Source organism: Pholcus phalangioides, unplaced genomic scaffold, assembly GCF_987345545.1.
Source record: "Pholcus phalangioides strain wild (caught in Gottingen) unplaced genomic scaffold, Ppha-v1.0 ptg000004l_1, whole genome shotgun sequence".
Classification (NCBI taxonomy): Eukaryota; Metazoa; Arthropoda; class Arachnida; order Araneae; family Pholcidae; genus Pholcus; species Pholcus phalangioides.
This window is the reverse complement of record NW_028301597.1, coordinates 27,465,248-27,490,998: the sequence shown is the minus strand read 5'-3', so window position 1 is coordinate 27,490,998 and position 25,751 is coordinate 27,465,248. Positions and strand designations below refer to the sequence as shown.

At 38.2% G+C, this 25,751-nt stretch overlaps 1 protein-coding gene across 1 annotated transcript in view; it reads right to left on the bottom strand.

The window, feature by feature from the left end:
- Window positions 1-25,751, bottom strand: part of LOC149087026 (uncharacterized) — a 243,732-nt gene that overhangs the window by 80,292 nt on the left and 137,689 nt on the right. Inside the window, exons 5-6 of the mRNA XM_089231244.1 lie at window positions 14,747-14,853; window positions 13,369-13,430 (exon numbers count right to left, since the gene is read on the bottom strand). Of these exons, the coding sequence (XP_089087370.1) occupies window positions 13,369-13,430; window positions 14,747-14,853 (169 nt within the window). The remainder of the gene's footprint in view (window positions 1-13,368; window positions 13,431-14,746; window positions 14,854-25,751) is intronic.

Sequence of the window (25,751 nt, the reverse complement as noted above, 5' to 3'; positions counted from 1 at the left end):
GAAAGATCATTAATGAACTCCAACGAAAAATACTTCGAAAAATACACCCGAAAGAAAACAAAAAAAAAAACCAGAACGTAAATTAGGAAACAACGGAAACCGTAAAAAAAAAAAAGTCGGGCTTTCGAGTACTTTCCGTACTTATACGAAGAAAATTCCCACTCGTCGAACTTTTATCAAGTATCCATGTCACAAGAAATTTTCACGGTTATTTAAATATCACGCGGAAGATATCCTTGAGAGAGAGAGAGAAGAAAAGAATTTCCTTTATATCATTTTCCCTTTTCTTTTCATCATCTCAAGGAGACTTATCACGCCTCGAAGCAGTGGTTCGTAAACTCATCCCATCAAAACCACAATGGAACTTGCGGTATATGTGTGAATGTATGTATCTAAGTATGTAAGAAGAATAAGGAAAAAAAAAATTCGATGGAAAAAAAAAAGAAGAGAATATTCGCCGGCTAGAAACTGGAAACATTTGGCAGTTGCCGAAACTCCTCTGGGAAATTCCACCCCCCTTACAAGTATTTCACTTCCACGAAACCTTGCCTCTATATATATAGTTCTATCTTCTTTATTTTTTTCCTGCCCCCCTTGCCTTTAGAAAACGAAACAAAGAAACAGAGGCCGGGTGAAGTGGAATTTGCCATCCGGCATCTACACACACACACACACACAATAATCCAATTTGGTGGAATACAAAAGCCGGCATCGAAAAGGGAATTACTAAATGAAAGAAGCATGAACATAAGAGAGAAGAGGGAATATGAAGAGTTGGAATATATTCGCCTTTCCTTTTGGCCACATTATATCGATCCCAGAGGTTTTTCTCACGCTCCTTTGCTCAGCTGGATTCTCCCAATCCTACGAAGACTACTACTGCGGAAAACCCTTTTATGGCCATAAAAGTATATGTATGTATGTATGTATGGATGTACAGTACGTGCAGTAGGCATAAAGAGATGGAATAACAGATATTCAACTTGCCTCTTATCCTCCACTTTGTTTATTCTTGTTCTTCCACAAATTCGTATCTGGAAATTCATCCGAATGTATTCGAGGATTTGAACTTGAATAAATAATTTATGTCTTTGTGGCAACTGAAGATAATGGAGATGAATTTGTGTTTCTGAAAGTATTGGCGTTTCGAAGTGGGCTTTCAATCACGAGTATGGAAGAAATCGGTTGAGGTTGGTAATTATTGGGAATTTTCAAGTTTAGTACAGAATTAGCGAGAAATGAGTTTCCCCACCTCAGCTATCTCTGGAGTGCGTTCTACTGCTCCAGAAAAAACAAAAATTGTATATCAAATGAATGTCGAATATTCTTACACATATAAATGTTTGGATATGTAGCACTAAAACTGCTCAATATGTCCCCCTTCATTTCGAACAATGTGCTCTAATCGCACAGGACGGCATTCGGTGCCATGTTCTTGATATTTCGGCAAGACTCAATACCTTCAACTGTGGAAAATAAGGTTTTGCGATCAGAGCGTATTGTTGAAAATTAGAGGGGGGGGGGGCATATTGAGAAATTTTAGGAGTTACATACATGTGTGTGTAAGCATATTCAATATTTTTGTATGCGCTCTAGCGAAAACTGTCGATGGATTTTTCTTTCTTTTTTTCATTTAATATATAACAATCGTATCGTTTGAAATATCTGTAGTACAAATTGTCCCGTTTAAAGACGTAGAACACACTCCAGAGATACCCGAAGTGGTGAACTTATTTCTCGCTAAAAATGTGTTTTCTGCGATGAACATTTCGATGTGGAAACTCCTTCTTCAAAACATGGAACAAGCCAAAATTTTAAAATGACCCAAGCAAGAACATAATACAGTCAAACCCTGTTATAACGAAATCCAAGAGACCAGAGAAATGACTTCGTTATAACGAAATTTCGTTATGAAGGTATCCCAGGTAAACATTTCTGAGGGATTAGAAAAGTATTCGTTAAACGAGAGGTTTTTTCGCTATAAATGGGAAATATTCGTAAAAATGGGATTCGACTGTACTACAAAAATTCCATGCGTATAATGCATTGTTCCTCAGCGTATAATCAGCTGTAATCAGCAGATGCAATTTTCGCTACGTTGAGGAAAAACTGTCGTCGTATAGTCAGTAGTGGCGTATAACCTACGTGTGAAAAACTTCATCCTCCAATAAGGAGGAGGAATCACCACCACGGGATTGGGAGCAACTTGTGGAAATGGATATAATCGTAGTTGAGAGATGAATCACAAAAGGTTATAGTGGCCGGGGGATTTTCTGTTTGGACAGGCAGGTGTGGAGGATGGACTCCCTGAAGGAAGTGTTGTCCTTTGTCCCATACTGTTTTCACTTTCACTCGATAAATTAGTTCATGGTATTGACGGGGTTGTTAGCAAATTCGTAGATGATGTGAACTGGGGGGGGGGGGGGTGAGAATCCAAGAGATATGTATTTGATTCAAACAACCCACGTTTCACTTACGAGTTGAACGATATTATTCCGGATGCAACTAGGATAGCCGATCTTGGTATGCTTATTGATGGACGGCTCAGATTTTTTGGACATTGTTCAGCGGTGGCCAAAAAAAAAAACGAATAGAATGATCGGTTTCATTCTCAAAAAAGGTATCTTTGTGTTCTCCTAACGTCATTCTTCCCCTTTTTCAAGGCTTAGTTCGTCCTGGACTGGAGTATGCCATAAGGCCCTTGGAGACCATACCTACGGAGAGACATTGGCTTGGTCGAGGGGGTGGAGAGAAGAGCTACGCGTGCTCTTTGTTGGCACACAAGGCTTGAACTATAAAGAAATACTTGATTGCTCGAATAGGTTTACATTAGACGAACGCAGGTGTGTGTGTGTGTGGGGGGGGGGGATATGATGGAAGTATTTAAAATTTCCAACGGGATGGATAAGATGTAACATGATTTATTAGTGCACTGTCAATCGACTGCTTTAGCAAGGGGACACCAGTACGGTTTAGTAATGGGCAATTCCATGTTGTAGTGTTGCTGGGAATTTTTTCTAGTAGGGTTGTGAATCAGGGCCGTCTTAAGAGCATCATGGGCTCCTGGGCCAAGTGATTTTTCTGAGGCCCTACCTAGCCAATTTTCGAAAAATTCAACTGCTTCTCGTTTTTCTCAGGCCCTTCTTTTCTTGAGGCCCCCGGGCCATGCCCCGGTGGTCATGGATTAAAATACAATTGACACGTTTAAAAAGAAATATGATAAACATAGTTGGATAAATCGAGAAGCTTCTTAGGTGAGACAATCATACTCTTTTTACAGAAAATCTGACACCAAGAAGGATCTGGGAGCCGGCGCATTGTCGTGATGGAGCAGCCACGACTTGGCTTTCCAAAGACCTGGCCGCTTGCATCGTCTCACCGAATCATGCAGACGTTAAAGGAGTCACAGGTCCCTCCTGGTGTCAGCTTACTTGTCAAGATATCACATTCCGATACTCGCACAACCAGCCCTGATCTTACCTTATGTGGCTTTTTCATGTGACTTCGGATAAGGTCAGAAAATGCTCTCCGTCCCGGCTCCTACGACCATCCGGCATCGTGTGACTTCGGATAAAGAATTTACTTAAGGAACAAAGAAGGTTCCGAAGAATTGCAGAAGCAGCGACGAAGGTACTGGAGGGTGTAACAAGAAACACTTGCAATCCACATTTACATCTTCGTATAAACAATGATGAAATTGCACAGGGTATTTACTTTGAAGAAAACCAAATAGGTTTAACCAAATAAGTAGGTTTTATAAGACATATTCGTCTGTATCAGTTCTTTCGTAATAAAACAAGTCTCGGAACTTTTTGAAAGTAGTAGTAGATACGGGAGTTATCGATAAATCAGGTATTTAAAAACGCCTTTGTGAATTAGAACAAAAATAATCAAAATTAAAAGTCATATTTCATTCTCTTATATTGGAAATTAACTAGCTCACCTGGCGTACCTTTCAATTATCGTCTAACTGGAGATTTTCAATCTCACCCGAAGGTAATGGTGCGAAATATATCGGAAATCAGGTCGAATAACTTTATTACATGAAAATCATGCTAATCTTTCCTGTTGTATGGTAGTATTGATCCATACTCCAGACACAGCTGTTCATCGAGTTTAGACGGAATTTGCATACGCAATATTCCATGCAAGGCAATCCAAATTGTTTTCCATAGGACTATTTCTGTAAACGTTGTTTATGGAGAAGCACACACTTCCAGTTCGAAATTTTTTTTCAAATTCATATGCGGTTTCTTGAAATGTCGTGATTTTTTAAAAGGGTCGTGAACATAAAAGAAATTAACTTTTCATACAGTGCCCGTATATTAATACTTCTATATAGCATGTACATCATGATGCGAAAAGAGCTCTGCAGAAAATTCCATACATTTTTAAATTCAGTGCTTTCAAGATATTTGACATTTTTAAACATTTAACCCTTTTTAAACCGTTTTTAAACATTTAAACATTTTTTTAACCGTACTTAAGCATTTATCGCACATTAATGGAAGTGTTAGTTCGCAAATTGCGAAATTATAGATTCAAATTGTAAAAGTTATGTTAAAAATTTAATTGTCATTGAGACTAAAAAAATTAAAATAGTTTCACACTTCAATAGTTTTAAACTTTCCCGACACAGGGGTACAACAGAAACGGCGACATGACCGCAGAAAAAATTGCTACCGCAAGGAGTCAAGTGGTTAGCCCACCAACCTCTCGATGAGTATAAAAACAAGCCTGCCGTTTGGAATCCGCAATAAATTGCAGGTCCAGGTATAATTAGCCCTCGCGTGTAGAAAATGACCGTGGTGAGACAAAAATGATCAAGTGATCAATGGCTTTAATAATAAAGCGTTTCCAGTCAATTTGATGAACAGTGAAATTATCTTTTCATTTGCGTTTCGTAGTGTGGCCAGGCGCAGATCCAAGACAATATGTTGGGAGGGACGATTTATCGTGTAGATTTGTAGCATATTATGGTCTGAGAAATTTCAATGGACCAATGGACACACCGATGTGTCCCATATAATACCCTGCTCATGGAAGGAGCAACCCCCCGCCCTAATCGCCCCGTCCCTCCTCCCCTCCGGATCTGTGCTTGTGAATGGTGTGAAGTTGGAGCCAACAATGGTCCACGCAATTTTATTCTATCTGCAAATTTTTTCCCTTTCATTTGTTGGCCCTTCTCGTTGGTTTGCTTGTTGTTTCTTTATTGGTTTTCTTTCGTGGTCCTCAAAAGGTTGAATAATTATTTTATTGTAATTTTGTAATGGGAGAGATGAAAAATGTCTTTAACAATTAGCGATGGAAAACATTTATCTTTTTGATACACAATGAAACAATCTAGATGTAACAACCAATTATTGAGGTAATTTCAGTTGTGTACGGTCCCTGAAAATTAAGATTCACAAGATAATAATAAACATGCCAAGACAGCGATGCGAATACAAATACAAAGGCCGCAATGTAAAGACAAAATACGGCGCCTGAAAAAAAAGATGCCGATAAAAAATATGGATGTCGAATATGTATCTAAACTATATGAAAAAAAAGCAACCTAAGAACTATAAAAACCAATAATTATGATAACATATAAACACACTGGCCATAAAAAAGTATGGCTGTCTCATCTAAGTATGGATAGCTTCTCGATTTATCCCAATATGTTTATCGTACTTCTTGTTAAACGTGTCAATTGTAGGCAAATGAAACACTTTCATTTCCAGTCACCGAAGTCACCAGAACATGACATTGTGGTACTTCATATTTAACCTATCAATAAATATTTACATATAAAAATATGGCAAATTTTTTTGCAAATGCATTGTCTAGGTATGATCTATATTTCACTAATTGGAATTTTTACCAATGGGGATTGAATAACATTTTTTTATGCGTATGACCTATTGAAGAGATTACACATTTCGGGAAACTACAATTTAAAACCGGTTGAAACTAGTCATTATGGTTTATTTTCATTTATTCATATTTTGCTGCCTTCTAAAATATCAAAGTATTTGAAAACTTTTGTAATTTGAAGTACACATCTAAACGCAACTATTGCAGAGGTAATCTTATGGAGCGCACAATTGGAATCACCCTATATATGTCTCTTGTTTGTGCGTTCTCATCCATGTTTATCATCAGAATTTCATACATAGACCTCCATTGTAATCTCGTAATCAAGCATGGCTGATTTTCTTTTATAAACACGAATACAATTGGAAACCGGTTGAAACTAGTCATTATGGTTTATTTTCATTTATTCATATTTTGCTGCCTTCTAAAATATCAAGGATACCATGTATCACTACGATGTAAAGATTTCAAAAGCGAATAATAATAATAAAAAAAAATGTTGTTTCCGAACGACATATTCTGTTGTTGAACGTGTCGTGAAATACATTATTTCCCGCGGATTCTTTCAACTGTTATGGATAGGATATATGTATTCAAGATCCTTTTGAATGGTAATCGTAAAAGATCTTTTGTGTCTCGACGGACCTCGAAACTATTTTCCACTATTTTTCTTCTTCATATTCCTACACTTTTTTTTCCCCCTATGAATTTTGTAGAGAACAGATGATGTTAGATGTAAAGAAAACCCCCGGAAGTAAAGACAAAGACACTTCCAACGAACCATTTGTCTTATATTCCTCTAGGGGCAAAAAGGATAAAAGAAGAAAACGGAGATAGAAAAATTGGTCCGCGACACTTTGAAGAGGCGTTACTCGCAATAATGTATATGGCTTAAGCAAAATATATGATCTCTAAGCTGTAGCTTGCGGTAGGGTTTTGTGTAATGTTAGGAAGGTCCTCTCAGTCATATAAAATAAAAGATCAAACACCGTTATCTTTCAGTCTTAATTTATCTAATCCTCGGCAATTTATCTAGGGAACCCGAGCTAAAAGAAAAACCAGAATAAAAGTTTCATGCGCGTATCTTCTTTCTTGAATAAAAATCATTCATTGCCGTGATTTATTAGTTGCGTTTTTGCTTGCTGGCGGATACGGCAGCGCTATTGCTGTGTCTTACGGTTTATGCGTTCTGCGGACTTGGAGCCGTTAAGAATGTGCCACACACGCTACTTTTTTTTTAATGGTTATTTCCTAAAGCCGTGGTTCTCAATGCGTGTTCCGCGGACTACTCCGTGAGGCCCCTTAAAGTGTTCAGCGAAAAAGTAAATAAAGTACACAATTTAAAATTGATGCAAAAGAAAAAATCAGCATGATGTAAAATAGCTTTTGCGTGGGATTTTTATAATCATCTTGCTTTCTTTCTTGCTAACCGAGCACAACTGAGGTCTATCGCCATGGGCAATTCACTACCTAGTGAATTGTGCCAGAAGTGTAAGTGTGTGTACCTAACAGTCTGAGTGCGTATCTAGTGTGTTGTGTCTGATTTTTCTCTCAGTGCTGTCATCTATATTTCAGAAGTTCAGTGTAATGATAGAATAACTGTACCGTTTGTAGGCCTGGTACTCTGGCGATTGCGAGACTTTTTAACTGGGAGATCGGTTCGCATTTGAACCTCGAACTTGGAAACTACAAAAAACGAGCGCCACTATGGCGCCGAACTATAGAGTTTTAACCCAGGACCTCCCTATGCGAGTCCGTCACTATGACCACAGCGACGAGATTTGTAATCGGTAAACGCGTGGCAATTTAACTCTTTATTTATGTATGTGGTATCGTAAACTTGATAGACTTCAAACTTAATTTTGTTAAAATTTAGTGAGCGGCAAATTTTCAGATCACTAAAGTTAATCGTGGCACATTTCCAGATAACTAAAGTTAATCGCGGCACATTTCCAGATAACTAAAGTTAATCGCGGCACATTTCCAGATCACAGAAGTCACTCTCTATGCAGTTACTGATCACTTAGGTGACCCGCGGCATATTTTCAGATAAATTACGTGTCCTATGGTGCATTTACAGGTCAATTAAGTAATCCGCGGCACACTTCCACATCACTTAAGTAGCTTACGCACATTTCCAAATCAATAAAGTAACCCGCGATAGTTCTCGAATCACTTGAGTGGCACGCTGCACATTTATGGATTGAGTGACATGCGGCACACTTTCAGGTCACTCTTCAGTAGCCTACGGCACTCATCCCGCAACACGTTTCCATACCAATGTGGAAACCCGCATTGTCCTAAAAGTTGATCACCTTTGTCCTAATCGCTGTGAAATATAGTCATATACTAGATTTGAGTGGTATAGAAAAATCAGACAACCAAGCAAATTATGTCACAATAATTTTCAGAGAAAGATTGTCCAAGAGGGGACCTGGGACCGTTCGGCCCGCTCCATTGATATGTGGGTTGGCCAATCCGTGTTTAAAGCGTATGTTGCATAGTAAGTGTCCCGACTTTTGTGTTCCCCGACTTCAAAATGATTCAGAACGAGGGTCCTAGGGTGATTATGTAATTCATATTTTGCAAGATATCCCCCGTAATTTTCAGAATAAAGATGTTTTTCATGAAAAATGTCCGATTTTTAAAGTATTTTTTTTCCAATTAAAATATTTTTTCTTGACTGAAACCAAATTCAGAATTTATATATTATATTATGATAATTAAGCATATACCAAGATATTTTTTTTTTTTAAATAAATCAACAGGAAGTAAGGCATTGACGACAAGTGTCCTCAGTTGAGGACAGAAAAATATGACGACTTATTTGTATTCATTGGCGTACGCACAAGGGGATGGGGGTTGAGGTTCTAACTCCCCCCCCCTTCCCCCCGAGCCAAAATAAGAAGAAACGAAATAGGATGCCGTGTTTCAAAATGTGGCAAACTTGCTGTGTAGTCTGAATGATTAGCACTGCAGAGGCCTTCTATCTTTAGGAGGTGCTGGCTTAAGTCAACATGTTTGTCGATACTTTTGATGTGTCGAATTACCGAGAGTCTACTATAATAGCACTTCAAAAACTATTTCAGAGTCTAGAATTTTAAGTTAAGGAATATTTATTGTTCGCAGGTATAGATATTTTAATGGGGAAAAACATAAACAAAGAATACATAAACTAAAAAAATTTAATTGTTATGTATAGGTGGACGTATATGCTGGGGCTTGTATATCATAGGTTTTTGTGTAGCAGTGCTTCGTTAACGAGTTGACAATCAGAGTCTATGGTAGATTTATAATGTCCGAAGATGATGACCAGGAGAAGGAGACGAATTCATTGTCGATCGATGAGGACGGCAGCTGAACCTCGGTGCATTGGATACACATAAGGAGACATAAGTTAATCCACAGGTTGGAGAGGAAATTTGCCTTTACGTGGCTCAGTGATGGTCGTTGGCTGCTAGGTACCTTTATCCTGTAATTACTCAGCCTGCAGGAGGAGTAGCCGGGCAACTACCGGCCTCTTGGGAAACGAAGCCTTTCCAGTCATCTCCAGTGTCTCGGAATTTAATAATTATTAATTATTCGGCCGTTGATCCACGGACCACCCTTCTTCGTAATTCCCCTATAAATATCGTACAACAATCCCCTTAATTTTTCGTTTGGCAACATAGCGGTAGGAGCATCAACCGAGAGCGAGAAGGTTTGCATATATTAATCACCAAAAAATTCAATCATCAGAGAGCGGAAAAACAATCGGCATCGCCAGCAACATACAATTTTTCAAGAGAGACAATTTTATTAGACGGTACGCTGAAAAAGCCCCCGGCGAGACAAAACCATATTAAAAGTACTGGGTACAGGTCCTGAAGGGAATTTTAATTTGTAAAACGCCTAATTAACAACATAGTTAATGTTGGCGGAGAGAAGAGAGATTATAAAAAAAAAATCTAGGTAGAACTAGGAAAGAGGAGGAAAACTTATACGAGTTAAATATAATTAAAAGATATAAACATGTGGTTGATTATGAAAGACGTCCCGTTGTACAAATTCATAACACAACATCCCATGAAGACAATTTGTTCAATATAAAGTTAAACATGTCAAATCTTATTAAAACTATTTTAATAAGTTAATGTAATTAATTTGACAATTTGAAAAAAAAGTTGAAGTGAAACGAAACTAAATTGTGTTAATTATTCACATCAAATTTTAATGTAAATAATCATGAGATTATATAATTGAGTACAATATCGCATGTATACATATTGTATTTTTCTTTTTTCTTTTTTCCCTCAATTAATTGTTACTATTATTATTAAAAAATTACAAAAGAAATCGCTTGTATGAAAATAGCAGTATAATATTTCGATAATAGAGGATGCAAAACAAAAGTACCCACGTGATAATAGAATACACCAACTTTAAGAACTCATTTCTAAACCACAAATGGCTTCTCGAGAATTTTACCGATGTCAATATTTGAGTAGGGTTGTTATCTACAAGTGCTAAAATATACAACATCCTAGTCACAAGGCTAAAATATTACACAAAACCGAATCCTCATCCGTATTTTTCCGGATACTAATAGCCTAATACTATACTTTTCTCGCGAAAATATGGTGAAGTAATTATTACCTGCTCGCAAGAGTTTAATGCTTTTTTAATAGGTAAATTTCTCCCATGCCATGGTGCTGGAAGTTTTCCCACGTCCATAGAGACATTCAGATTTTTAACAACATAAAATCTAAAAAAACAGGAACTACAATTATTTTCTCGGAATTATAGAGGCGAACTCTTTGCCAATATGAGACATAGAAGTCAACCCTAGAAAATGCACGTGAAAAGTACGCTCATGGATGCATTATAAGTTGGGTGATCAACTACATTTGAATGCATTCTAGGGTTGATGGGTTGTACAAAAGAGATACAGAATAGACGTTGAGATTTTTAATTTCGCAAAAGAAAATACAGTTCATTTTCTTAACTTATCGAAATGAAATTGAAATTTAAAAAAAAATTAACCATTATTTTACACGTTTGAAGCTCAAGTAAGAACTCATAGATGATATCTACTTCAGATTAGACCTATTAGAATGTTTTGACCTTATATGCAGGGCGTCCTGTGGGTGACAATGCGGCCTTTATGTCGTAGAAGTATGGTTTCAATTTAAAAAACGCTCAAAATAACTCCGTATCAGTTTAGAGAGTGGAAACACGGTGTAACAAAACGAATAAAACAAATAAACAAAATAAAAATCTTAATTTTTTTACGGTCCCCCTGTTCCTTAACTTCCAATCAGAAAGTTGTTGCCATGTCTTTTCTGAAAGAGATCCAATATTTCTGCTGCAATATTAACTGAGATATTTTAATTCAAATATCGAAGGGAAGTTGGAAAATAGCGAAAACACACACACACACAACGTTCTTTCCCCTTATTTATGCTGTCATTTTCCCCAACTTTTATTGGGATTTGTGACTCGCCTGCAATGTGTTATCCCCTGTGGCGCTGGTCATGTGGAACACATACTTCTACTGTAATAAACGATTTGGAGGCATTCTCTTCGTTATTTGCGTATGTTTTATTTAACTTGTGTACGTCAGCACCACCTGTCGGCTGTTTTTTTTAGCTATTTTTTTTCGTGTCAAAAAAATTCCTGTGACCTAGCGATGCTGACCCTGCAAATCGTTTTTTATTTCCGTTATTCATTTTTAAAGTTTCTGCGGACTTTTTGTCCACATTGTATTTTATAATTTCTTTGTATTTTCTCCAAAGCCGTGAGGATTTCCTACGATTACAGACACCACTTATGAAAGTCCAATTGGATCGATATATTCTATTATCTAAATGAATGGAAATATGAACTGATACTGTATAAGAACCGATGAAAAAATACTCTAAATGCAAAAATAAAAGCCAAGATAAATAATTAATAAAAACAACGGAAAATAATAATTATAGAAGCAGTCATATGAGTAATAGAAATCTGGAATCGTATTTCTTTTCCTGAAAGAATGTGTAAAAATTCTATATAATCACTAATTGTAACTATTTCCTTCCACTTTTTTTGGGCATGTCAAATTAGATAGAACTAATTATCTAAGTTATGTTACGTTATAAATACATGATTGTAATTACATTAATTATTTATAGTTCAATTTTCTTTTTTCATTTCTTTGCTGTTACATTATCTATGGAATTGAATTTCAGCTTAATGAAAAAAAAATGACGAATGAGAAAGAGTTTCTCTCTCTCTTCTATTTTAATCTGTCAATTTATATCAATCAGAATATTAATATGTTTTGTTCATATTGTTTAATCAAATTAAATCTATATATATAAAATTGATTTTCTGTCTGTGTGTGTGTGTGCTCTCTATACAAATCTAAAATTTTAGATCGATCGTCGCCAAATTTTGCATATATACCAAATGGGACCCGACTTAAACGATAGGCTACTTCAAAATTTCGTCAGAGCAGGGCAAATGCCCCAAATGGGCAAATAACCGTAAGGCAACAATGGTTTTTGGGCCTCAACGATCACTTTCGGAACGTTTACTTTGGTTACCGTGGTTCCCTAGCAATGCGTTTAAGACGTGTATATGCCTTTGCTATGGTTTGTCACTTCTCTAATCCTGTTATTATATGTATAACAGTTTGTGCCTTTGTAATGGTCTGCCACTTTTTAAATACTATCAGTAAGGAGGATTTTTGAATAGACGTCATAATCATCATCAGCATCGCTTTGAGGTTCAGGAAAAGGGTGATCCTCATAGGAATCAGTTAAAATTGCCGATTTTACTGTAGAAATGCGGAAATTTGGTGGGGTTTTCCGCCACATCAACAATTTTAAAAATTGTATTAAATACTCGATTTTTAAAAAATATTGAGTTCACTTAGAGATAGATATACGAAGCCCGGGAGATTAAATATGAAGTAATTAGCCGGACCTACTTTTGAGTTGGATATTCATGCAATAACATTGATTTCAAGTTTTATATTTACATCTTCTCAACCATGAAAATTAACCATGAAATCTCCGTATTGTCTTTTTGATATTCAACAACATAAATTCATGTGGGTTATAGGATATTTTACAATTAATTATGGGTCCGTAAAAAGTACATCGAAAAAACTCCACAGCTTTAATTAAGCATTTTTGGAAGTTGAAACAGGCAGATGGATAACTTGAAGTTCAGGGGGAGGGAATCGAAATACTTAGCGCCCATCAAAAAAAGGGGGGGGGAGACTATTAATTTCCAAGTTTCTTTAAATTTAGATTTGTTTATTTCATGAATCGTGCAGGAAGTCGCCATATTGGTTAACTTTAGACACGGTTTGCCTGTCCTTCAAAGAAAGAGGGAGATATCACGTGATCCATAAAGCCTCATTGAAGAAAACCCGGGCAACGCCGGGTATTATAGCTAGTAAATAAATATAAATAAATAAATAAATATAAATCAAATTCTTGTGGAAAAAATTTCGATTGGAAATTTTAATTTTGAACTCACTGGAAACGTAGAACGGTGACATTCTCAGCATTATACAGCCTTGGTTGGAATAGTTGCAGGAGCTGTGGAAGATAAGTGATAACGTGTGAATAATCAGTATTGTATATATACTTAGATATTGTTCAATGGATAGTACATCCATAGTACAACATAGACATGTAAATAGCAGTTATATACATCATGGGAACATAAAGGTGCTAAGAATATATATATTCATCCATTCGTGTTTTTCCATTTTCATGCATTGCTCAAAGTTGTTGTAGAGAAATTCACAGATGTTAAGAATATCATTGTGTGAAATGGCAGTGTAAAGATTTTCAAACTCAAATGTCTCAATGGATTTAATTTTATCTGTTTTGAGAAGTTCCAAAACTTTGACATTAGTATTGAAGATAATGCCAGATTTGCTGTTGTCAATTTCTTTTAAGAATATTATGAAGCAATTTGAAGAATTCAAATCAATTTTATGATTGTAGCTATTTGTGATGCATGTCACAAATCTGAATTTAATTGTATTTTTGTGATTTTTGAAAAAAAATTTTTAGGAACACTTTCTTGCGCCGGATGGGACCACATACCAAAAGCTTATTTCCACATATGAAAAGGTATTTCCGAAGTGGACTTTTTAACGGTGTATGAATTTTTTGGATAAAATCTGTCAGAATATGTAACTGGAATTATTCAAACGAGAATATTCTTGGTTACAGTGCAAAGCTAGTCGTTTCTATCAAGAGGGAACATATCCACTTTTTCCTTACACTTTGGTGTTTTTCATCTCTTAATAATCGATAACGGACATCCATGGAACCAAAAATTTGTCCGCTAACGAAGAGCGTTTGTGTGTTAATGGATAGTAAGATACATTGAGTCCCGTCGATGTAATTCAAAATTGTGTTCGTTCACGGGAGGTTCCACTGTAGAATGACGGTGTACCTTATGTTATTCACGAGAGAGAAGTAAGAGAAGTAAGGGTACCTTACTTGGCTAGGTGAAACCTGTAGAAATTTCAATTTTTCAGACTTGACCAGCTCAAATTTTTATTAATGTAACATTTCCACTAATTTTCTTTCAAAACGAAACATTTCCAAAATTCAAATGTGGATAACTCTCTTGAAAGTGTATGAAGAAAAACATAGCTCTTAAATATTCTTCTACCACTCCTACATGTCACCTGTTGCGCTATTTTCTACTTTTGTAAATCAGAAATTTAGCATTAAATAAGTAATTTAGCATTAAATCTACTGTAAATTTAGCAAAAGTGAAAAAAAACTTTTCTTCACAAAATAAGCTACTCATTTGGCCTACTGGCCCGGAGGTCACGCATCCCTAAAATAGTAGATATCCTTAATAACAAATCTTTTTCAAAATGATACCTTACCGTGCTCTCCAATCCTGCCTTCAACGCATTATACCTAGATGTGTCCAAGTGAGCCAAGTCAACATTCTGGTCGTAAACTTTAAAACTTATCAGGTAACGGATGCGACCTGAAATTCACCATAAATTAATATCGTATGAGAAATTTATTCAAGAAAATATTTCATATATAATTTATCTTTTCCTCCGAAAAAATCAGATTTTTTTTTTCCATTTACTATCATTTTCCTATTTCCAGATTACTATTGACGAGTCGATTCAGATCTCTTTACCATTAACGCGTCCCGAATCATTCACTGGAAGAAGAATTCCATTCACGTATTTTCACGGGAAAATTCTTAAAAAGCCCTGTCTCGGATATTTTCTTTCAGATATATCCGAAAAATAGTCATTTGAATTCCACTTTTTCCCTTTTATTCGAAACTAAATTTTCCGATATTATTTTATTTGATGAGTTTTTTCTCACATCGATCTCATTTTTCATTTTGATAGAATCACAATTATGGAAATGGATAAGAAAAAAGTGGACATAGTGTTAAGCGATAATGATTTCTATGATTAGAACCGTTCAATATCACAGATTTATTGCGATAGTTATAGATTCGAACTGCACAGGTTGTGCCAAAAAGGCTTGCACAGCGGATATCTCTGCAACCGTTGACTTTAGAAACAAACTGTCCTGTTGCGAATGAAGTTACGGATGATGTCCGCAGACGTGCGATATTCCTATCGCTGGTGGGTGCGCCGACGTATGGCTTGATAAGGAGTCTGGTGTCTCCAGCCTTACCCACGGATCGAACGCTAGCAGAACTGATAGACGTTCTCAGGAATCATTTTGAACCCGCTCCGTCGGAGATCGTAGAGCGGTTCAAATTTAACTGTCGCTGTAGGAAGCCGGGAGAGTCTGTGCCAACCTTCATAGCCGAACTTCGCACTCTCGCCAGGTTCTGCAGTTATGGGCGTACTTTAGCGGAAATGCTACGAGATCGGCTCGTATGTGGGATAAATGATGACGCTATTCAGAGAAGGCTGTTGGCGGAAAGAGATCTGTCTTTCGATCGGGCGTCAGAGATCGCGATGTCGATGGAAGCGGCCTCGTCAAACGCCTCTAACCTGCGTGGTGACAACGCGTCTCCAGCGGAAGTGCTGTTTGTAAAGCAGACGCAAGCCAAGCAGCAACGGAAAAGTTCCAGAGGTCATCACCCGTCACAAGCCAAGGTTATGTTTTCCTGCTATTCTTGTGGTGCAAGTGGACACAAGTCCTCAACTTGCAAGTTTGCCAAGAGTACGTGCCATTCATGCGGGAAGACGGGACACTTAGCCAGAGTATGCAAGTCAGTGAAGAACAAATGGAGTGTTGGAGTCAAAGGCCTAGGACGTTGTGCGAACAGAGTGAATCAAGTCGACCAGCTGGATAACTCGTCTCCGGCGTTCGATGTGTTGACGTTGAACTCGATGTCTGATTTCCCACCACCTTGTACCGTGCAAGTCGTGATTGAAGGGCTACCTATGGTAATGCAGGTGGACACGGGAGCACCTTTTTCGGTGATGCCTTATTCGATGTTCAAGAAGCACCAATGTCGATTTTCACCTTTGAAAGACACTCGTATAAAGCTTAGATCTTTTACAAGGCATAGTCTGAAGATAGTGGGCGCGATGGATGTTTCTGTGAAGTACGAATCCAAATGTGAAATGCTTCCGATCCTGGTGGTACTTGCAGGCCGTCTTGGATGAACATCAAGAACTGTTTTCGGGGGGCCTCGGGAAGTTGAAAAATGTGAAGGTTCGTCTGAAAAGAAAAGACTGTGCTTCACCGAAATTCTTCAAAGCTCGCCCCGTGCCTTACGCTTATAAGAAGAAGGTAGAAGAAGAAATAAGTAGACTTTTGGATTTAGGAGTTTTGGAACGAGTGTCGTCATCGGAATGGGCGACACCTGTAGTACCAGTCCTAAAGGCGAACGGTAGGATTCGCCTGTGTGGTGACTTTAAGCTCACCGTCAACGTTGCTACAGATCTCGAGAGGTATCCGTTACCCAAGGTCGAGGATTTGTTTGCTCGTCTTTCAGGAGGAGTGACTTTTTCAAAGATCGACTTATCGGATGCGTACTGTCAATTGGAACTGGATGAAGCTTCCAGGGACTTATTGGTAATTAACCCTTCGACCGTTACGCATATTCAAAGAAAATCTTCTGAATCGGGCACACGATTTTACCAAAATCCTTTGAAAAACGGCAGGGCCTCTTGAGGTAAGACGATGCCTTCCCCCAGTTGTCAACAGTAGGGTGCCGGATTTTCACTGATAGGATTCCTCCCACCGCAACAATAAGGCCAGAGGTATGAATAGGTCTTTTGTAAGTTGACGATAATAGCCTTACTGAGTGTAAAAAGTCCACGAAATTGAGGGAACAAGTTTTCCGTCAGTGAAAATTCTTCTTTCCTCCTGTTTCTTTGACTTCACACAAAATGATTCCCATTTATAGTGATTATAAAAATTACAGCAATATCAAAATCTGCTATACTTTGATATTCACATACATTCGATTAAAAATAATTAAATGACGTATCGCTATGGATACATCTGATACGAATTCGTATACAAAAATGTATAAACAATAGCTATAATTTTCCGTAATACAGAGGTGTCACATTTAAATTTTACAGTCAATTTTTAGCTCCAATCAGCGGCTAATTCTAGGTCTCACGGCCTATTTGACAATTTTTTCAAGTACTATAGCTTCGATGATTCTAATGAATTTTTATGAAAATTTTTACACCCCAGAATATGGATTAGTGTCCAACCTTGGGGTCCCTTATGATTCTCATCATTTTTTTCCATGCCATAAATTCACTTTGAAAGGGGCCCAGAGCGCAGGGCATGCTGTCTTAAACCACTAGCCCAACCAGTCACGGCCCAGAGGCCTGGAGTGCAGACGGGAGGGGGGGGGGGGCAAAAATAAAATCAGGTTAAAGTTTTCGAAAGTAAACACGTAGAGGGCCCACGATGCCCTTAAGGCGATCGTGCCTAGGGCCCTGCTCCAGGATGGGGCGGGGGATGCATTCAGAAGTTAAGTTGATTCTTCATAATTGAGTAGTATTCAATTTTCTATCTCAGTAGGCTGATACGAAGCTTTTGTGTGTCGGTTGCGGTGTTTATACGAAAACTTTTTTTTCTTTCTGGTCATCTTTCTAGAGAATTGAATATTTACAAGAAATCACAATACATTTTACTGAAGTTTAAATCAAGATTATAACATGTAGTAAATGATTCTTTTTTCCCATTCAAATCATTATTTTCAATAATGAAATGAAACATATATATATATATTTTTCATTTGTATGGAAAAATTCAAATCCATAAACAGAAACAAAAAAAATCAATATTATACTGTATATGATATGCAAAGGCCATTGTGGCAGTGCTCCTCAAAGTATGCGTCGCGACAAGATGGAAGTATCGATAAATATCACCCTATTAATGCTTCGAAGTGATTCTGTTATGAATGCACATTACCTACTAAAATATCCCGGGGAGCCACCGATGAACCATGAGTGGGGCAAGGGAATTGCGAGTGACGAAAAAAATGTCCATCACTAATTTAGTTGATACAGTACTTTGATTTTTGAAGAACCATCTCAAAGTGCGTAAATAAGCACACAAATCAATATCTTGAGCTCGCCACTATGTCACTGTGAGTCGCGATGAACCTTCGGAGAATGCTATATGAGTACGCATCCATTGTTTGTGTGTGTGGGATTGGGGGAGGGGGGGGGGGTCGTGCCCACGAGAGGTAGTCATCTCGCTTATCTGCCCTGACAACGAATTGTTCGTCCAGGCATACATTCGTTAGCCATCGAAAAAAAATTGTGACTCGGTGAAAACGTTCTAGAAGAAAGACACAAAAAACACATCTTGATGTATGGGAGCCAACTGAATTAATATTCAATGAATAGAAAGGATTTGGTGGAAAAGGAATCAATGAAATTAATCTGATGCTTCCATGCATATTACCGAAATTAACAAAGAAAACCAATATACGTTTCCACCTGTGGAGCAAAATATCTTTAGTACAGAACAATGCTGGGATTACCATTTACCCATTTTTGGTACAAAGTTTAGATACGTGAAGAATTCACGCTAAAAGGCGTGTATCGATCGTCTTGAAAAAAAAAACAGTGTCGGATTATCTTTGCCATTGTCAAAAGTTACCTGTTATCAGGACTCAAGAATCAAGAGCTCATTCAACACTCCCAAAGAAGAGGGTGGGTTGGTTATTTTGGGAGTGTTGGTTCAATACGGATGAAAGTATTTAGGGGAAGGGGGGACGCGAGCATAGAAATGAGTTCGTATTGGTGAATAGTTTGAAAAAAAAGAGGGGGGAAGATATTTCTTTTCTTATCAAAAGTACGTTCGTAAATGAGGACAATACATGTCTATTAGTGAGAATATACAAATACAACACCACAACAGGCAAAATGCCCAGCGAGGTGGCTGAGAAAAGATGCCCATAACAAATATGGATGTCATCTATTTCAAAAATAAAGCAACCCAATTAAAAATGTATTGTCTCGTTTTTCTCAGTTCGATTTTATACGGTGTTTGCTAAAAGCAAACAAAAATGGGAGATATAATATGTGGCCCGACCAAAAATGAATAAGAAAATAATTTTTCGGACGAATAAAAATTAAATGAAAGAAATAATTTGCAGTTCTGTTGACGGGTAAAATAGGAATAAAAACCAATATAGGGGCAGTAGTATACTCTGTACTGTATTTAAAATTAAATTGAAAATCAAATCGAAAATTACGTATCGACGATATGAATTGGGCAAAATGTTCCATGGATGTTCAAGATCAATTGTGAATATCGATCTCAACGATTTCCTGTTCCTGACATCAGCACATCAAGCATTGGCCAGGGATTTCCAGCCACTTTGCGAAATAGCCGGTCTAAGCCCGAATCATTTCTGAAATTCTGACGGATTTTGGCCAAAACTCATGGCCCATTCGCGAAGTGGTCGGCCCCGTCTCAAATCGGTCGCGATTCGGGATTTGGCAATAACATGTATATAGGTGTACTGCTTATAGATTCTTTTTCTAAAAATCAACTGCATATATTCAAACTTTCAATTTTTTTCTCCATCTCTCGGTCATTTTACATGTATACATTATTTTATATGGTAATTTTTTTTAAATACCAAAGAAAGTTATTTTTTACTCTCTCTCTCTAAGGGGCCGTTCAAGTATTACGTAAGCAAATTTTTAGCCATTTTTGACCCCCTACCCCCCTTGTCAGCAAAAGTAAGCAAAACGCTGACCCCCTCCCCCCCCCCTTGTCAGCAAAATTTTGTCATCAGCTCTGCCCCTCTGAATCCTAACGCATATTTCTGGGATCAGAGACGTACACGAGGGGGAGGGGGAATAGGGGGGTTCTCTCGTGCCCCTTTTCCACGATCAAAAATTTATTTTTTTAATGCAAACAAAAATTTTTTTTCTAAATTGAAATTTCGGAAGAAAATACCTTTATATGTTATTATAATCAATTTCTCTTAATTTCAACACATTATTTGAAGGCTACGAACTAAAAATTTATCTTTAATAAATTCATCGCGACCCACCCTCTAAGTCATATAATGATAAATCACATAAAGTTCCTTGGCCGGCGGACCAAACATAACCCTGGGGGTTACTTGATGCGGCCTGCCCTCTTCAAACCTAATTTTGTAAAAATGAACTAAACGGCACATTTACAGATCGCTTAAGTGTTCCGTGGTACAATTTTCAGAACATTTAAGCAGCCCGTGGCATATTTTCAGAACACTTAAGCGACCCGTGACGCATTTAGAGATCCCTTGAGTGACATGTGACGTAGTTTTAGAGCATTTAAGTGGCTCCCAGTGCGGTTCTACATCATTCAAATTACCCGCGGCACATTCTCAGATTATTTAAGTGATGCGTGGCACAGTTCCAGAGCACTTAAGCGGCTCGAACACATTTCCAGAGCACTTAAGCGGCCCGGACACATTTCCAGATCACTTGGATCCGCGAAACTTTTAGAGATCACTAAAGTGGCTCTCTAGGGCACTTATCAATAGGAGGGATGTTACTTCAATTGCCCACAAACTATCGAAAGGTTTTTCTCGTTTTTGGGCACCGAGTAAGATGCCATTAAAAATATTTCATATTTTCATAAAAGGTGGTTGATGACGTAAGCATTATCCAAACCCCCCCCCTCCCCCCTTGTCATCAAAAGTCAGCAAATCGGAAACCCCCCCCCCCCATCGATGATGACGTAATACTTGAACGGCCCCTAATGTACAGTATTAAAATATTTGATGTACATCAAATATTGCAACTTGTTCCGACACCTCTTATTATTTGGTGCCCTGTGCCATTGCACAGGTCACACTGCCCTAAGACCCGCCATTGGCCTTATACCGTTCTGGTGGCCTCTGTATATCATTCACGGTATTGCATCGTCACCTTTACTTTATTGGCGCAATGGATCCGTGAAGCACTGATTCGTGAAAATATTTAGAATCCTGCTTATTTTCTTTGTTTTAATTATATATATATATATATATATATATATATATATATATATAGAGCATTTTATAGCACATTAAAATATATTGTAAAATGCGTCTATAATAATAATGAAAGAATGTTTTTACTCTTCGCAGCTGACAACAAACACACAGCTCTAATACCAACTGATAAGAAAATTCCATTTACTTTTCAATACATGTTGTATAGACACTTATGGATAAGTCAATGAATAGAAGAATTCAGTATGTACTTGTGGGGGGTGTTATTTACAAAGGTTTTTGTGAAAGAGTTTATCTACTACAGAGGTACACACCTATCTGACATTTTCTTTTTCTTTCTCTCTCAATACACTGCTAGTCACATACAAATACGGATGTAAAAAACCTTATCCAATTTAAAAAGAATTCCAATTATCCTATTATTCTTGGAATCCGAAATTTTCTTTCAGCACTGTACATGAAACGTCGTTTTATATACAGTGTTGTGTAATATTGATTAATTGCATCTCAATATTCCTCATTCTCATATTATTTTGCTAAAATTAATGTTACTGTAAATAGAAAAGGTAAATTTTTGTATCAATTTTTATTTCATAAGGCAAATTCTCGGTCTTTCGGGGCATAGTCACTTTTTATAGAGCATTTTTTATCAGTTTTCATGTCCTGAAAATCCTAGCCTTAGTTATAAGCATACTTGCCAACTACTATGGAATTTACGTAGTTTCTACGGATTTCCACCACAAAATATGAAACTACTGTGGAAATCGTGAAAAAATATATATGGTTGTTTTAGAAACTTCTTTTAATCAAGGATTTCCTTGAACTCCATTATCCTATCGTGTATAAAATGACGTCACACAAAGACTGCACTTCCAAAGAATAAATATCAAATTAATAACAAATCAAAAAGGTGCGGTTTACACTAAGATAACTTATCGTGCAGGCGGGTAACTAGGCTGGGGCGACCGGGGCCCTCTTTGAACTTCCTCCTTCAGAGAGAACACACATTACTGTTATTAAAACTTTTATAACAAGCTGCAACATTCCCCTCCGTTATATTTATTACCTCATCATAATATTATAAATTATAATGCAATTGTAAATCCTATAATTATTTTGATACAGTAATACCCCAACTTACGCTACCACGACTTGCGTGATCTTCTATGAAAAGTTGCATGTTCTGATATATTCAAACTTAATCACGGTATTAATGCTGAGATAGTAGAATATGTTAAATACAAATCAAGAAAGAGTTGTTTTATTCGATCAGAACACCATATGTAATGAAACTACACCGATTTCTGGGAGGCTACAGTATATAAAGATGAAAAATTTGCAGTGATTTAGAAATTAAATCTCAAGGGTTTTATGATACCAGCAATTTTTCTGTTAATATTCAACACACCCGGTAAAACGGGCGGGAGGGGGGGGGGTTGAAAAGGGAGACTATTTTTAAGGTTAAAAAATGAAAAAGAAAATACATTTTTTCCCACAACGTAAATGCAAAAAACATTTTGTTTGCTAATTGATCATCATAGTGCACCTCCCGGTAAGAAATGTTAATTACGGACCTGGGGGGGGGGGGGGAAGATGAAACAAGTAAGGTGACCAGAGGTGTGCCAAAATGGATGTTGTCGGGCTGGCCGAATTTATGGCTGCAGCCCTGACTGAATTAACCTACTTATTCAATTCATGAATGATTCTCGAACTCTCAAGAATCATTTAAGAAATATTATCAAAGAAGTATTACAAAAAATATTATTACAATTATTCAAGAAATGATAATTTTTAGAGAAAGAAATCTTGATATTTAATTTCTAAAGAAAGTTAATTTTAAAAGTTTAAAATTTTGAACTTGTCAGAACTATTGCTGTATTTAACAAGTGCAATCAATTATATTACGATGTTTCCGAAGTTCTTTGGGAATATTAAGAAAAAGTGCTCTTGACACAAGAAAAAAAAACCGAGTTTTCTTAAACGCACAGTTATAACCACACACCCCCGCACAGAGATTTCGCTATTCAAGTTCTTATGTGTGTTCTCTATTATAGTACATAATAGAGAACACAGTGTCCTTTATTCATGTCTGCTTGCTGTATTATGTGCCCGTGAAGAGCATCCTACAATGAGATCAGCATTACTGAATGCAGAGGGAGGAGCTCGTCAAACAGCATGGGTGACAAGTCTCAGACAAAGCAACTAGGGGAAAGCACTGGCCTGACAAGGACGCGTTGACGCGTCCTCGCCCGTTTTCGAGAGAATTTTTTGGTCGCGTCAACACGTCCTTGCCCGTTTTCGAAGGAATTTTCATGACGCGTCAACACGTCTTCGACGATTGAAGGGTTAACACTCATAAAGGGTTGTTCAGGTACACGAGACTGCCTTTTGGGGTAGCGTCAGCTCCATCAATTTTTCAGAGAGAAATGGACAAGCTCTTGCAAGGGCATGAAAATGCGTTGTGCTACCTAGACGACTTGCTGATAACAGGCAGCTCTGTTTCGGATCATTTAAGGAATCTGAGCAAAGTGTTGTGTACTTTGCAGGAAGCTGGTATCAAGCTACATTCCTCGAAGTGCTCGTTCATGCAGACGTCAGTAGAATATCTGGGGCATAGAATCGATGCAGAAGGGCTACATCCAGTGCAAACGAAGTTGGAAGCCATTGAGAAAGCTCCTGAGCCAAAGAATGCTGATGAACTGAGGCCTTTCATAGGTTTGCTGACTTATTATGCAAAATTCCTTTCAAATATGTCCTCTATGCTAGCACCATTGTATAAGTTGTTGAATAAGAATTCATGTTGGAAATGGACTGAGCAGGAGAGGAAGTCCTTCCAAGAAGCAAAGAGAAGATTCTCTACGTCTTCGTTGCTGGTCCACTTCGATGAAAGTAAGGAAGTGCGTCTCGAGTGTGACGCTAGTCCGTACGGAGTAGGAGCTGTGTTGTCTCATCCCTCAGCTGTAGGCGATCGTCCTATTGCTTTTGCGTCTAGATCCCTGACGAAAGCGGAAAGGAACTACAGCCAAATCGAAAGAGAAGCCTTGTCGTTGGTCTTCGGGGTTACACAGTATCGGAAATATCTTCATGGTAACCGATCCTTCACTTTGGTAACCGATCTTTAGCCACTAGTAAGCCTGTTTTCTGAGACTAAACCAGTGGCTCCAATGTCTGCTTCTCGCATTCAGCGATGGGCGCTTGTACTATCGGGGTACTCGTACAACATTGTGTATCGGAAAGGATCTTCTCATGCTAATGCTGATGCTTTCAGTAGGCTACCTGTGCCGACAAGTGTGACTGATTCTCCAACGCCTGCTGATGTAATATTATTGTTGGAATCTATTGATGATGGCGCGGTGACCAGATTTCATTTCCAAAAGGAGTTAGATGCTGATCCTGTTCTGTTGAAAGTGAAGAGATACATAGCACGAGGCTGGCCCAGGCGTGTAACGGCTGAAATTCGTCCTTTCTGGCTCTGCCGAACTGATTTGTCAGTGGAAAACGGTATTATTATACGTGCGAATAGAATATATGTGCCACCAAAGTACAGGAAGTACGTGCTGTCGGAGCTTCATGGGGGTCACCAAGGTATGGGTGCTCTCAAAGCCTTGGCTAGACAGTCTGTGTGGTGGCCGAATATTGATAAGGACATTGAGGACTTGGTACGTTCGTGCATCGATTGTCAAGTCGAAGTTTCCGCTGCTCCATCAAACTTGGTACCATGGCCTTCCACAACGGAGCCTTGGAGCAGAATTCATATCGACCATGCAGGCCCGTTTGATAACCACATCGTTTTGTTAGTAGTGGATGCTGCCACTAAGTGGTTGGAAGCAATTCCGGTGTCTTCGACATCGTCAGCTGCTACGGTCGCTGCATTACGATCCCTCTTCGCGAGATTCGGACTGCCCAGGACAATCGTCAGTGATAACGCAACATCGTTCACTAGTCAGGAGTTCTCGGATTTCCTTCGTAGGAACGGAGTCATCCATGTCCGAGCTGCGCCGTATCACCCGCAGTCAAATGGGTTGGCTGAAAGAGCGGTGCGCTCCATGAAGGATGCTTTGAGGAAAATTAAGGGCGGCTCCTTCCAAGAAAGGCTTGACAGATTTCTGTTTCACTATCGAAGGACACCTGTCTCATCAACTGGTCAAGCTCCTGGTACGGCGATGTTCAACAGAGTCATGAGAAGCAGGTTGGACCTGTTGAAACCGGGTCAACATCTGGCGAAGGATCCCGATCTCAAACCCAAGTTTGCACCTGAGGATAAGGTATGGTGCAGGAACTACGCAAGTGGCCCAAAGTGGATCCCAGGAACGGTTTCCGCTTCAAGGGGTAGGGTCATGTCGGAAGTGAGTACTCCTTCGGGTCACGTGGTTCGGCATCGCGACCAATTGCGTCAACGGCGTTCGGTGTCACCTTCGCGTTCAGCTGGTTCCGAGGTATCCCAGCAGCCCAATAAATCAGAG